Source organism: Perognathus longimembris, chromosome 19, assembly GCF_023159225.1.
Source record: "Perognathus longimembris pacificus isolate PPM17 chromosome 19, ASM2315922v1, whole genome shotgun sequence".
NCBI lineage: Eukaryota > Metazoa > Chordata > Mammalia > Rodentia > Heteromyidae > Perognathus > Perognathus longimembris.
The window spans coordinates 45,707,065-45,722,127 of NC_063179.1; the positions used below are offsets into that span (position 1 = coordinate 45,707,065).

Below are 15,063 nucleotides of genomic sequence, written 5' to 3' on the forward strand. Positions count from 1 at the left end.
TTCAATGGGGTCTTCCTGAATCATCTGGTAAATCTATCAGGCTGACCTAGGATAGAGATTTTGGAAGTTTCAGTGTAAACTTCTATACGTGTTTATTTTAGGACTTATTTTTAAAGTTACTTTTTCAATGATTTACTTTCCTCTAAGGATTAAAAACAAGTATCATGGACCTGCTGGTACAATATGATGTAATTTTGCTAACACAGAAATAAGCAACTACAATCACCTTCATCTATGACAAGCCCCTCTCTACCAAGAGAGCTGGCAGCCTAGATTTATTTTTTTAATGATTTTAATATGCATACTGAATGTAGGCCATCAAATCAAAGATGATGTTAAAAAATTTAAGTATATAAACAATGTACAGAACTGGGTGCCAGTGGCTCACACTTGTGATCCTAGATACTCAGCAGGCTGAGATCTGAGGATCAAGGTTTAAAGCTAGCCCTAGAAAAGTCTGAAAGGCTCTATCTCCAATTAACAACAACAACAACAACAACAAAAACTACATGGAGGCCTGTTGGTAGAGCACCAGCCATGAGAAGAAAAGGCTGAAATGAGAGCCTGAGGCCCTGAGTTCTAGTGTTGGTACCAACAAAAGAAGGGAAGGGAGGGAAGGAAAGAAAGAAGAAAGGAAGGAAGGAAGGAAGGAGGGAGGGAGGGAGGGAGGGAGGGAGGGAGGGAGGAAGGAAGGGAGGGAGGGAGGAAGGAAGGAAGGAAGGAAGGAAAGAAGGAAGGAAAGAAGGAAGGAAGGAAGGAAGGAAGGAAGGAAGGAAGGAAGGAAGGAAGGGAAAAAAAGAATCAAAGTCATGTACAAGTAGAAGCAAAACAGCTTCTACTTAAAAATTAGATTGGTAAGCAACTAGAAGATAATACATTCTACACTTATACACATATGCCTCAAATAATGAATTTTCTTTTGCAACAAAAATAGATTTTCGAAGATAAAATGAATGCTAAGAAATATGGTGATATGTCGTCTTTATAGTTTAGCCTTAACTAAAGAGAGAAGCTAAAAAATAAAACCCAAAACCCCAAAGCCCACCTAATTCTTTGTTGGCAATTTGGGCTGGATACTGAAGGTTCTCCTTGTCATAATCATGGGTGTTCATAATTTCAGAAGTATGAAGACTCTTAAAGGGCTGAGCATGTTTTGGTGGTTCTTTTCAAAGGGAAATGAGAGTCGTATGTATAAAAGAACTGAAAAATAGCTAATTCAGGCTAGATAGATTTCATTTCAAAAACCATAAAAAAAACAACTATTATTTCATTCCAACTTCTTCTATCAACCAGATACATCAAAGGCCAAAATAAAGGCATTATGTTAGCTGCAATAATGTTTTATTTACTAGCATTAAAGAGAGTTTATTTTGTGTGTGTGTGTGTGTGTGTGTGTGTGTGTGTACGTGCACGCGTGTACGCCCAAGCTGGTCTTGAGGTTGTCTGGAACTTGGCCTAAGTGCTGTCTCTGAGATTATATGCTCAAGGATAGTACTCTACCATTGAGGTACAGCTCTACTTCAGGCTTTTTTGGTACTTAACTGGAGATGAGTCTCATAGACTTTCCTGTCCAGGATAATTTTGAACCTCAATCCTTAGCCTTCTGAGTAGCTAGGATTACAGGCATGAGCCATTGGTACCAGCTAAGATTTATTCTTAATTGCCTTCAAACAGACTGCCAAAGCGATCATTGTAAGCGAAAATCAGTGAGCAATTTTAATATAAATAGCTTTGGATATCAACTCTACCCTTTTCAGGGAATGCTTACAAAGGAATGGAAAACAGACCCAGGCTGATAATTATGAGGACATTCTAGGAGATTTCTGGAATTAAAGAAGATTCTCACAAAGCTTGATTACAGAGTTGCTCTCTGGTCTGGCTCTTACGTTCAAAAGTGTACCACGTCAATACTTCCTCTTGTGTTCAAGGTGTGCCATTTCCATACTTTCAAAGTATCCTCATGCACCAAAATAAGCATGGGGCTAACGTTCTCTAAAAGTCGATTTGGTGGGAAAAGCCCCAGCAGATTAGATTAGCATGACGTTACATGATAATAAATGAAATGCTTATGCATGCCCCCGGGTGTGTTTTTTCCCTTCCGCCCTTCCATAGTCACTGAACATCCACTAACAAGGCACTGAATTTGGCACCAGGAATTAGAGCTGACCCATGTTCTTCCAGGTCTGCGTTATGCTGATCGAGCAAGTTCCTCTCCCCACCTCCCCTCCCGCGCTCTCACTGACGTGTGCTGGGGCGTGACACACTGAGAGGAGTGCACGACCCACAACCACAGGCGTGCTGTGCTTCTGGCCTTCCCGAGTGGAGCGCGGAGGAGCACAGGGCCCATGTGCCGCGCCGAGTACGGATAGCAGGAGCTGCCACGGGAGGGAAGTAGACCTTTGAGAATGAGGGTCCCACCCGAGGGGAGTTTAGAGAATAGGAAGGGAAAGCCGGGAGAACTTCAGTGAGAAAACACAGAGGCTAGTGGCTGCGTTATGCAGGGCAAGGCAAGTTGTTACTGCAACGTGTACCCCCAGGAGGTGCCTGGGAGAGGATGGTGCAGTGCCGGAGGCAAAGCAGGCAGGAGAAGTGCGTGAGGGACCCCAGAGGCCTAAGTGGCCCAGCAGGGCTGCGAAAGACACTCGGTAGGCAGGAAGACACAAATCCGAAACCACAGCACTGAGGCCTGCTGGTCTCAGATCTGGACAGGAAGCCTCTAGACTAGAATCCCCAGGCCTCTAGTGAGGACCATCAACAGGCCGAAAGGAGACGCGATGAAAGAAGGAAGCAATCGTAGGAAAACTAACTTGGAGAAAACACAAGTTTGAAAAGAAATGCTCAGATAAGACAGGGACGAAATGGGTAAGAGAGGATTTGGGCTGGGGAGGGGCGAGGGGGAGGCAGGTAGAGGAAAGTGGGGCACCAGAAGACACTCATGCCACAAATATTGAGGCCTCTATATGTAACAAACCATCCCCTTCCTGGGCAAACAAAGCAGAGGAGACTCATATGACAAGAGGTTTCCTCTCCGGGTCTACTGAGACTCCAGCGGGGTCCACGAAGCCATCTGTGTGGCGGACTAAGGGCAGCCCTGGAGAGCAAGCATCGAGCGACGCTTACGGTCGGGAGGCACAGCCCGGACACCCAAGTGCACGCTCACTTCCCTATAAAGCCGTTTTCATTTCTGTTCACGGGAAGCCTGCTCCAGGCCAAACTGGAAGTTAGCAACAACGAAGCCCAAACACAAGGTGTTTGTCCCCCACCAATACACCCTGAGAGGCACTTGTTTTAGGTCAAAATGGGAGAAATGAGAACCGCAACAAAGCCCTGCTGGGAAGTTTGGATGGAAAAGGGAAGGGAAACAGTGGCTGTCAGCTAGAGGGGAATCAGCTCACCTTGCCAAATTAAGAAAATTCTACAGGGCCAAGGACAAGTGGATTGCTCCAAAATTAGGGCTCGTGTTTTCCTTCAGTCTTGTATAAGTATTTATATATTTATTCTTAGAAGGAAAACCACCTATGATTACTTTCACATGGGTATAATTTATGCCCTCTGAGATACAGGAATATCATAAATCCACATACATAGGCTAAATAGGTTCCCCTGTAGACTGTGGCTGATCAATTTCAGTGAGAAGAGCAATATCATATACTAATTCCATTCCACCAGGCACATGCCCGTCCTGTCTGGGGTGTTATCAGGAGCTAGGCATGCAAGTCCTCGGCAGAGACCAGCCCCATGTTTATCTGTCATTGTAGAAATGGGATATGCCGTTAGAGGAAGAACTGATACTAATGAAAGTATAAATTGCCATTTACTACCCAACACCACACACAGTTAATTAATAGGATACATCGCCTGGAAGAAGCCATCAATTTTCCATTTAGCTTCTGCAGATATTAGAAGTAGATAGGACCATCAAAGAACGTACATACATTCAGGCAATTTATAGCTTTCTGGGTAAGGCGGCAAGAATCTCTACTTCAAAATCCTTCACAACTCACTTATCCCAGAGTCAGCGATTGCTGGGTCTCAAGGTTCCTGTAAAGGTTATTACATTACAACTTCCTATTACTATACGTAATGACAAGAGTCAACTTATAGCAAGTAGTAATCGGTTAGCTTTTTCTTTGCTTCCTCGGAATGTGAACTACGTCTTATAGCTACCATTTGTAAGAAAATGGTCTCATAACGTATTCTTTTTTTTTTCCAGGGAAAAATGCAAAACCAATCCGACAGTTTTATATGCATGGCGCACGGTGCTTACCTCCTGTAGCAACGTATCTAACTTGTGCTGCAATTCAAGGAAGTAGCGTGAGGTGATGAGACCCTGATGGGACTTATCCAAGCAGTCTCGCGCCAGCTCAACAATCTGATGGTGAGTGAAGCTGAGCACTCCGTCTGCTAAGGGGAGCACGCTCTCAGGGGAGTAGCTAGTGACAACTTCCTTCAGACGCTCTTCCATTTGAGCAGTAGCCTGTTCGGAGGAGAGACACAGCACAGGGGTGACATGAGGAGACGGACGTGTTGAATAAATCAACCATCTCACTTCCTAAACATTTCCAAAGACATCCACGAGTTGTTAAATAGAATTCCAAGAAATAAAGTCACAAGTTACCTCATCTTCTGGGCTGGGAGTGTGTGTGTGTGTGTGTGTGTGTGTGTGTGTGCGCGCGCGCGTGTGTGTGTGCTTCTAGCAGAGCATTTGACCAGCATGTGCAAAGCCCCAGGCTTGATCCCCAGCACACAAAAAGGAGGAAGGGAAAGCAATGGAGGAGAGAGAGAGAGATCTCAGTGTTGTAGACTACAAGAATGACACACACCCGACATTATGTATTTGTCCAAACTCGTTGATTGTACAGACTCGAGAGAGTCCTAAAGGAAATGTAGACTGTAGGAGATCGTGGTGTGTTCACGAGGGCTCACTGATTGCAGGAAAGGTACCACTTTGGAGGCTACGTATGTGTGGGATGGCTGAGTACAGAAAACTTCTGTGCTCTCCACTTCGTTTGGCTATGACGCTAAAACTGCTCAGAAGAATAAAGAGGAGAGGGCTAGGATACGGCAGATTCTGCAACAACTTCATCATGTGTTATCAAGATGGTAAAGATTTAAGGGACTTAAATGAAAAGGAATATTCCAGGGTGCTAATCCCTTTCCCAATGTCCCATCAAATCTAAGATGACCCTTATAAGCTTTCTGAAATAACTCCAGATATATCCATGAAACGTGATACTTTTATATAAGATCTTGAGCTTTTTCAGATGCACTGTCAAAAAGCTCCACAATTTCTCTAATTGTTAGTTACTCAAAACAGGACTACGGCTAGAGTTCCATGGTGCGAACCATGTTTGCTTTCTGGACTAGGTTTTCATGTACCAGGACAAACACCTTGGATCGATCATCCTTATTCTTTCCTCAAAAGAACTGCCCCCATGTGCAAAAGGCCAAGGCGATTCCCTTGGCAACATAAATCTAAAATTTCCAACTTCCTCTTCCTTCTTTGTGAACACTGACTGCCTGATCAATATCCCTGGCTTCCATGAATTATATACGAAGGGAGAGTCCTTCTTCCCCCTTCCGCCTCCCCTCCTTCATGTCTGAACCCGCATTAACTCCCCGTAGTCACTATCTGTTTCCCTGGTGAGCAGGTAACATGTGATAAATAGCAAAAACAGCTTTAATCAATGGCATCAATGTTCGGCTCATTACAAATAATAAGTCCTCTACCCCTGATTTATGAAACCAGAGATTTCCCTTTGTTCTTGCCTAAGGCAACAGAGGCAGTGGGTGAGGATCAAGGCTGACAAAGACAGGTTGCCTTCTCCCCAATGTGCAGCAACACTTAGCAGAGAAAGATGTGGACAGAGGTGAGGTGGTAGGGACCCCAGGAGAGCAGGTGAACGCAGCCAGAGGGTTTGGCAACAACCAAATAGCACTCTGACTCAATTCAAATGCCTTTCTCCAGTCGACTGGGAACATTGCAACTGTACCCTCTATAGCAACTGGCTTACCACATGTAAAGGCTGAAGACCTGGGGAAAGGGGAAATGAGGTTTAAAAAGAAAAATGAGCTGGGTGCTAGTAGCTCATGTCTACAATCCTAGCTATTAAGGAGGCTGAGATTTGAGGATTACAGTTCCAAGCCAGCCTGGGTAGGAAAGTTCATGAGACCCTAATCTCCAATTAACGGTCAAAAATGCTGGAACTGGAGCAGTGACTCAAGTGGTAGGATACTAGCCTTGGGCAAAAGGAGCTCAGGGACAGCATGAAAGCCCTAGGACCAGCAAAAATTTTAAAAAGGAGATAAAATGAGCAATGGCTTGTACAACACAGCAGTCTATGGCTTCTAAGAAAGAAAAAGGTCCTTTACTTGACAATCATGCGGCAGGTCCAGAGCCTAAGTACAAGGAGTGTGTGTGTGTGTGTGTGTGTGTGTGTGTGTGTGTGTGTGTGTGTGTGTGTCTGTCTGTCTGTCTGTCTGTCTCATTGAGACTTTGAGAGCAGACCCTTCCTGCCTCACCAATCCAGGGTCTGCCAAGTGCACTGCATATACGAACAGCATTAGCTTCAGCGTGGGTTCAGAGTTCTCGGTTCTCAGGGGTTTGTTTTCTTTTCCCGAGAAGGCCTTTGTGGAACCCAGGTCCCTGCTGGAGGCTGGCCCCTCCCTTCCTGTCACAATCACACCTTTCCCTTAGAGATGCTAACCCCGCGTCGCCCGCGCCTTTGGGCGGCAGCCATCTTCAGTCCATTTCCTTTCCTTACCTTTGGGAACCTTTCCTTGTAGACATGGTTCATCATAATTATTTCATGGTCACAGCAGGCCGGGGAACGTCCAGGACTGCAAGCAAAGCAAATTACCCTTTCACAGCATGAAATGAAAATAAGCTTTTTATTTATAAACAGTCAGTTACATCCAAAGCACTATACAACCTGCAGAGGAAATGTATGCTGTATTAGGTAATAAACTACAAAATCAGTCATTAGTGCTCACGTACACACACAGACCTGCAAACACAGAAACACACTGAATACGATTCGGGATGCAAACTCAAGAAGTGGGGTATAATAATTATAATACGAAATCTAAAACCATTTTTACATTGAGATCGTATTCTGCATGTGGCCCGAGTGTGTGTAGTTCTGGAAACCAACTAATGAATTGCAGTATAACACCAAACAGGGTGGCCACACACAACCACCTCCAAGACACATTTAACAGTGTAATTTCACACTTTTCTCACACACCTGCGCTCTGCCACACGCTACTGGAAAGGGTGGAGAGACCTCTATGGCACAGGTGTTGAAGCAAAATCCATTTTTAGACTAGCAAACATTTATTTGGGATGCTGAGGTAGACATACATAAAGAAAACAGAGGCATACCATGCTGCTGTGTGGGTTTCATTCTTTTATTTCAGTAGTGAGTTTGTGTCCTTCCAGATGCAATGCAGTTTTACCTTTTTAAGGTAGTCACATTGCTGGATAGATACAACTTACATTAGACAGAATTTCTTTAAAAGTTTTTTTTTTTTTTAATGATACTCATGTAGTATGTCACAGAGACTCTAGATGAAGTGGAAATATTGGTCTTTAATTCGGAATCTCACAAGAATCTAATATACTCTACCATTATCTGATATGGCTATATTTAGGATATTACATGAAGAAAGATATAAAGAGAAAACTCTTTGGTGAAAGCTTCAAAATCCAACGGAGCACAAGCACCTAACAAGCTATTACTATTTTTTAATGATAAGACCTTGGGAGGTCAGCACATATTACTTCTATAGAATCCGACTGAGCCGGGTGTTGGTGCCTCAAGTTTGTAATCCTAGCTACTCGGCAGGCTGAGATCTAGAGAGTTGTGGTTCAATGCCAGCCCTTGGCAGAAAAGTTTGTGAGAATCAGTCTCCAACGTAGCCAGTAAAACCCTGCTAGAGGCATAGCAAGTTGGGTAAATGTGAGGTCCTGAGTTCAAATTGTGGTAGGAAAAAGAAACCCCCAAGTTGTCATTGGTCGAGGAGATTCACTGTCCTGATTCTACTCTTCCTACTGCCTGGCGGGTAGGGGTGATGTCAGCAGAAACCTTGAAATTCTTGAGCCACTGGCATGTCGCTTCCAAGAAGGCTTCATTTGTAAGGAATCCCTTCATGCAGGGCTATGACCTTCCCAAGGTATTCTAGAACCAACCCAGGGACGGAGGGACTGAAGCAGGGTATAAAGAAAGGAAGTGCCATTTGGCACAGGGGGACAACGACCTGCGGAACTGCCCAAAGCAAGAGGCCCTAAATGGCAGTTTGGTTCTCCCATTGCCCAGTCCCGCGTCCTTCCCTCTCTTCCACAGCTGGTAATCCCCAGTAAACATCCAGAACAGGCAAAACCCGTTCAGAGTCTGCTTCCTGGAGAAGCAGAGCTTGGTACGTAGTACTTGAAATAGTCAAAATGAAACTAGCAGCCAGACACATGCGGCTCACACCTACACTCCTAGCTACTCAGGAGGCTGAGATCTGAGGATCACAGTTTGAAGCCAGCACCGGCTCCATGTGACTCTTATCTCCAATTAGCCATCAAAAAGCTGGAAGTGGAGCGGTGGCTCAAGTGGTAGAGAGCTAGCCTTGCGCAAAAGAGCACTAGGGTCCTGAGTTCAAGCCTTAAGGATGGCATAAAAAGAAAAACAAAGAAACTGGCTCTATTCAACATCAAAAGGACTAAATCTGACAACCACATGAGTTAGGAGTCACAACTCCTATAAGTGTACCCATAACCTGGGAAAATGTAGGAAAATGTAGGAAATGTAGGAAAATGACGGGAAGACACTATGAAAAAATGTCAGGATGGGCCTTTATAATATAGAATGCAAGAAAATATCTTCCTATTGTTTTTCTCTTCTTTTCCAAGCAAGCTTCTTTCTCTTGAGATAAATACCTAACTGTTCTTGCACTACAATAAGATGGCCATGAGATTTCCAATGGCTTCAAGTTTTCATAGATAGTCCCCCAAGGCTAATATGATTACTATTGTAGCAATTAGTAAACTGTGAAAACGTAAAAGGACTAATACCATGCTTTCACCAGTAATTACCAATTTCCTCTGTGGATAGAAAAAAAAAGCAATGCTGTATTTAGGGCAGTTCACAAACCAACTACCATATATGAATTAAAGGATGAAAGACTTTTACTGCTAACAGCTGAAACAGAGAACACAATGAATCACAGTTTTGGAGAGGGCCACACACCTGAGACTTCGGGAACGAGGGCGCAACGGCGTGTTTCTGCATCTGTTCTCGGTGGCAATGCTTTCCGTGGTACAGAAATGTTTTGACAAGAAGTGTAATTCATCTGGTGTTGGTTGGTATGGTAACTGATGCAACTTCTCCTGAGAGGAACAGGATGACTGAAACACACCAAAACAAAGTTTTTAAGACGATGTCCAAGAGCGATTTTGGAAACAGGCGCCCCAAGTGCTAACCTTGAGAGACGACCATGTTATCGTTTTCTTTTTATGCAATAACTATTGATACTACAGTCTAAACACAGGCCTGATGCTCTGTCTGAGAGGTCAATGGCTTTCTGTAGCTTATCGATTTTATTTATAAAGATAATTTCCCCAAAGACAGTCTCCTCCATGGATAAAACCCAGGCACAGGAAATGGGTAGGAGACAGTCAAAGCCCAAGCAAGCGACCAGGAGTGACATGTGCATCAGGGTTAGCTCTTGCATCAAGCAAACACTGTCACTTTCAGGACTAACATCAATCGATGATGTAAGGTAACAAATAAGATAATGAAGCTGGGCATGGTGGCGCACACTCCGGAAGGTGAGGCAGGAGCACTGTGACTCTGAAGATTACACGTGGATTTCCAAGTCAGCTTTAGCTATGTGGCAATGATTTTTTAATAACGTATTCTGCCCTTACGTAAAACTTCCTCAACCCAACCTTCAGCAAGAGCCTTCCTCAGAAATCTGGAATCTTTTTTCTTTCTCATTTTTGCACCAACACACACACTCTTTCTCTCTTTCTCTCTCTCTCTCTCTCTCTCTCTCTCACACACACACACACACCCCAAAAAAACCCTCAGAAACAACATCCTCATTACTGATAGGGAGGGTTTTTTTTATTCCTGTGTACAGACTTTGTGGTGCGCGCGTGTGTGTGTGTGTGTGTGTGTGTGTGTGTGCGCGCGTGCACGTTGAGATCATCACTCAAATTTAGAAAATGGTAATACTGGAAATTGAACAGCTAAAAATTACTCCTTTCAATCAATCGAAGATAGAGAACTATAAACAGAGGAATTTGGAGTTTGTTTTTCTCCTTTCATCAGTACCTGGGCTTGAACTCAAAGATTTCTGTGTGCTCAGCTTCCTTACTCAAAGCTGGCTTCTCCCATTTGAGCCAGGCCTCTAGTCCAATTATTGCTGTCTAATTAGAGATGGATTTTTTTTTTTTTTGCCCTGGTTGGCTTTAAAGTGAGGGAGGTCTAAGCTTCCTATGTTGCTAGGGTTACACGCATGGGCCACTGGTGCTGGTTTGGTTTTAATGACAGGTAAACTCTGTAAACAATTTTAATAAAAGAGAACAAGTTTTTTTTAATAAAGCGGAAACATGGCTAGAATTAGAATAGGTTGAAAGATCTAGACTTTTTTATTTAAAAACAACTGTCATTACTAAAATGCAGCCTTCATAAACACTGAAGCTCTGCAGTGCTATAAAACTATAAATTAATGACTAGAACTTAAACATAATCTCTATACATTGAAATTATAAAATGCCTAACTAAGTGCATGCTGAGACAAAAAGGGATTTTTATAATGTAATTAGATTATTTTATAAGCCATAAAAATGAGAACATAGGCAGAAGGACCTGTGATATAAAAAGGCATAGTCTCCTATACTTTCACTATAAAGTAAGACCCACAAAAATGAATTCAAGAAGGAATAATGAGATCAATCTTCTAAGTAGTAGAGCAGCAATGGAAACAACAGCAAAGACAAGGAAATTAAAAATCAAACAAAAAAAACACATAAGGCCGTATGTGGAGGGCTGGGGAGATAAATGGTGGCAGAGTACTTGTCTAATACATACAAAGCTCCGGGTTCTACCAACATCCTAAAAAAGAATAAATCTACACGTGTCTCTTAGGTACATCAACATCCATATTCCTGTATCCAAGACTTCAAAACCCACAAGCCAAGACATCTGTAACCTTACAGCAACTGGTTTGTGTGGCAAAGCATCAACTGAGTCAACGGGAGGAAGATATTTAAAATATATACTTAATCAATCCACTTGGTATGAATGTTGACTGCAGGTTGCTACAGAAACAATAATGCATTGGATTAGGTCTGGTTGCTGCAGAGATCATCTTACCTTTCTAAGCATGAAAATTAATTCTAACTCATACCATCTCAAGAGTTTCAGATGTCCGTGTGGACAGGTAAGGAACTTGCCTGGGAAAGAAACCAACCAGGCTCATCGAGAGGCCCTTTGAGGAGGTTGGGACAAAGAGGGGTGTGATGGTATTCTTAACATTCTGTCTAGCTAGGTAGCTCTCTACCTATCTAGCATGCGGGTACTAGGACTTGACCTCAGGGACGAGGTGCTATCTCTTAACTTTTTCCCCTCAATGTTGGCACTCTACCACATGAGTCAAAGCTCCACTTCTGGCTCTTTGCTAGTTAGTTGGAGATAAGAGTTTCTCAGACTTTTCTCCCTGGGTTGGCTTTGAATTGTGATCTTCAGATCTCCTGAGTTGCTAGGATTACAAGTGTCAGCCCAACTAATCACTTTATTTATTAAACAAAATAGAAAACTGCTTTTTTCAAAATCGCTGTAGCAAATCTAATAACACAGGTTAACATCTGATGACTCTAAGGAAGATGTGATAGTATGATCTACTCCACTGGGCAGCCCCATAAGGACCTTGGTCCGCGTTAGGGGACAGGGAATGTGATGGGTAAGCTGAGTGACGGAGCGGGGAGGGTGCTCACTGTGAAGGCACAAGTCTAGGAGTCCGGGAGCTTTTCTGGGGAGAGAAAGCGGAGAACCCCAGCCAGGTATAAATTGGAAGAGAGTAAAACAAGTAACTCCAGGATGTGTCCTGGGCACTGGGGACAGCTACAGGCCAGCAAGATGACCTGAGGATGTCTTAAAACAGTCAAGTGTACCAAGTGAGCCATGTTGGATGACACATATACAGGGTCAGTTTCAGCAGAGAGGAAAGATTCAGTGAGGAACCCGCAAAGCCAGAGAAGAGAGCTGCTAGGATGCCAGGAGGATGCCAGCGTTGTCTCCAAAAGCTCAGCTTCTCTTCTCTTCTCTTCTCTTCTGTTCTCTTCTCTTCTCTCTCCCTCCCTCCCTCCCTTCCTTCCTTTCTTCCCCCCCACTCTCTTTCTTTCTTTTTCATTGCTGTGTTGCCAGGCTGGCCTCCTGAACTCTGAGATCCTCTTGCTTCAGCCTCCTTAGACACTGGAAATCCAGGCATGGACCCCACCTGGCTCTAACATGCTCATTGAGGAGGGGCCTCTGTTGGATCAAGCATCCTGGGAGTGAAATGCTGGAGGATGGAGCAAGGGTCCACTCTTTTCCCTTACCCGATTATCATTGTTCTCTTCTGATGTTGGCAGAGTTTAAATTGTATCAGTTTGTAGAATATTTAGCATTCTCATTTGTAATTAATAGGTACTTTGATGTGAACAAGAGAAGAAAGATTTGTTTGTATGTTTACAAACAAATACAAGATGGAATCGAGAAATAAAACATGACTATACACCCACAAGGAAAAACAAAGTGTCCTTGAAATGTTTAAGAGAATCTCAAGAATTAGTCTGGGAGTTTTCCAATCAACTAAGTGTTATTCATGTTTTCCAAATGGAATGTCGGTAAGCCTCATTACCTAACTAGTTTGCATTTGATTTTTGACTAAACCATAAATCAAATCCACTTTCAAAGAATGGAAGATTTACATAATACAAACTATGCTGCTAGTAAGTCTCAAGACAATTAGAGTTCTAAATACATTCTCTGAGTTATACTATCTTGCAAATAATCATTTAGTTTCTCAAGATGACCACTTTGCAAAGGATAATGTTCATATGTATGCATGAGTTTCTCCTTGTTATTTCCTAAAAGTAATATAATTTAATAGTCATACCTCATATTTATCAGTATATATATTCACAGTTCTATTCTTTCCATCAGCAGAAAAATAATTTATCTGGTGAAAAAAAATATATGGAGGGATGTCTTTTTCTTACTGCTGCAATTCCAGATTACTTATTTTAGGATTTAAAATTATGATCTGAATATCATCTTGGAGAAGTCCCACAAATTAATTTTAACTGCAACACTGACACTAGAAAGAAGTTGTGGTAACTAAATATTCTCTAAGAAGACTGATTAATTTCATATGATGAAATCTTTCCAGTGTCAAAATGCAGCACTTTAAACACAGGGCGCTTTTTTTCAGCAATTTCTGTAACATCCAATGGGTAAAGAAATAGTAATATTTCAATTTCTGTGTAAACAGTTTTGGAGTTCAGCTAGCAAAACAATTATCTGTAAAATTTAAAGCCTGTTTTCAGTGTGCTGATAATTTTATCTGGATAGGTTCTATATTTTCCTTGGAAAAAATACCTAAAGTACATTTTGATCAGCTAACTGACTAATGATTAACGACAATCCTAAAAGTAACTCAGATTTGATTTAGGAAAGAAAAAAGTGCAACTAGGCAGTTTTGTGCACATTTTGTAGTAATATTTAAAGGACCAGGACACAAAGAAAATGGGGAATAAGAGAAACAGCAATTCTAGTTTTCACTTGTTGCTTTTATCAACTACTAATATGGAGAAAAGATAGCAGAAGAAGTAGTACCTACCATTAAAGATTAAATAGCTGTTTCTGGGATTTTTTTTTTTTTTGCTAGAAGTACAATGGGACACTTCATTATAAATACTTCTAAAAGTACTAGTTTAAAAATTATTTAAAACCAACATAGTCAGAGTCTATGTACTTACCCTTTTTTAATTCACATTTTTAAAGATGATATATGATAGAAACACACAAAGAGACATTATACTCTCTCTTACTTTTCTTAATAAACAGGATATTTCTGCACCAATCTATCATAAAGCCTAACTGTGAGCAATGCAAAGTGGCATAGTGGGAATAAAATAACATGAATTCTGAATTGTGGAGGGGATTAAATGAAAATATGGATGCGAAATCCATAAAACAAAGGGACAAGCACTCTGCTAGTCAGAGATTGGTGCTAATTAATGACATTAAGGATCTGGGGAAGAGAAGTATTTAAAACTTTAGGAATTACTCTTCTTCTTTTGGTCCGTCTGTTTTAGCACTCATTTTCACATTGTGGTTTTCCACATTTTCAACATCTGAGATGTGGACCAATAACCAATGATGTCTACCATAAGAGTCAAGGGTGACCTCGGTATTACTTAGTGACAATTTTATCCATGGCTCCCATCCAGGATTTTTATTGATGTGAGGCTGATGTACCCTCCAAACTCCTCAGGACTTTTAGGGATTTTTCTCAAAAATGGTCCAAATAGGCAGTAAATTCACATCCACAACAAAATGGAATAATGGACACGAAAAATGACCTCTCTTCATTAAAACACTGTAAGAAGATTCTTAACTTAGCTTTAGAGGAGCTCCAGAAAACCACATCCAATTATACTGGGGATCCTAGGAACAAATACTTAACAAATACTTATTGATACAGGTGCAGGTTATCTGCTGAGTTGTTATTTCTTGTCAACTCAAGGATTATCCAGTGACTGAGTCTCTGTGCTTAGCACAGTGCTGCAGGCTGTACAACAGGCACATACAACAGATGGATATTCCTAAACAATCAGACACAAATTTTTGACAAAAAGAGGAAGGAAATGAATGAAAAGAACCCCATAGTTATAAATCTACATTCATGGCTCACACAAGAATATCCAAGCCATCTCATTATATATTTAGTGAACACCTGTAGCTTCCTGGGCCTTTCTAAATGTCTCTAAAGCAAATCCACGCTAACTTATACTAAGACTGCTTG

At 41.9% G+C, this 15,063-nt stretch overlaps 1 protein-coding gene across 1 annotated transcript in view; it reads right to left on the minus strand.

Annotated features, from left to right (window-relative positions):
- The window catches only part of LOC125367601 (microtubule-associated serine/threonine-protein kinase 4-like), a 258,812-nt gene that overhangs the window by 55,604 nt on the left and 188,145 nt on the right, over positions 1 to 15,063 (minus strand). The window contains exons 7-9 of the mRNA XM_048368270.1: positions 9,237 to 9,394; positions 6,765 to 6,840; positions 4,268 to 4,477 (exon numbers count right to left, since the gene is read on the minus strand). Coding sequence (XP_048224227.1) covers positions 4,268 to 4,477; positions 6,765 to 6,840; positions 9,237 to 9,394 — 444 coding nt within the window. The remainder of the gene's footprint in view (positions 1 to 4,267; positions 4,478 to 6,764; positions 6,841 to 9,236; positions 9,395 to 15,063) is intronic.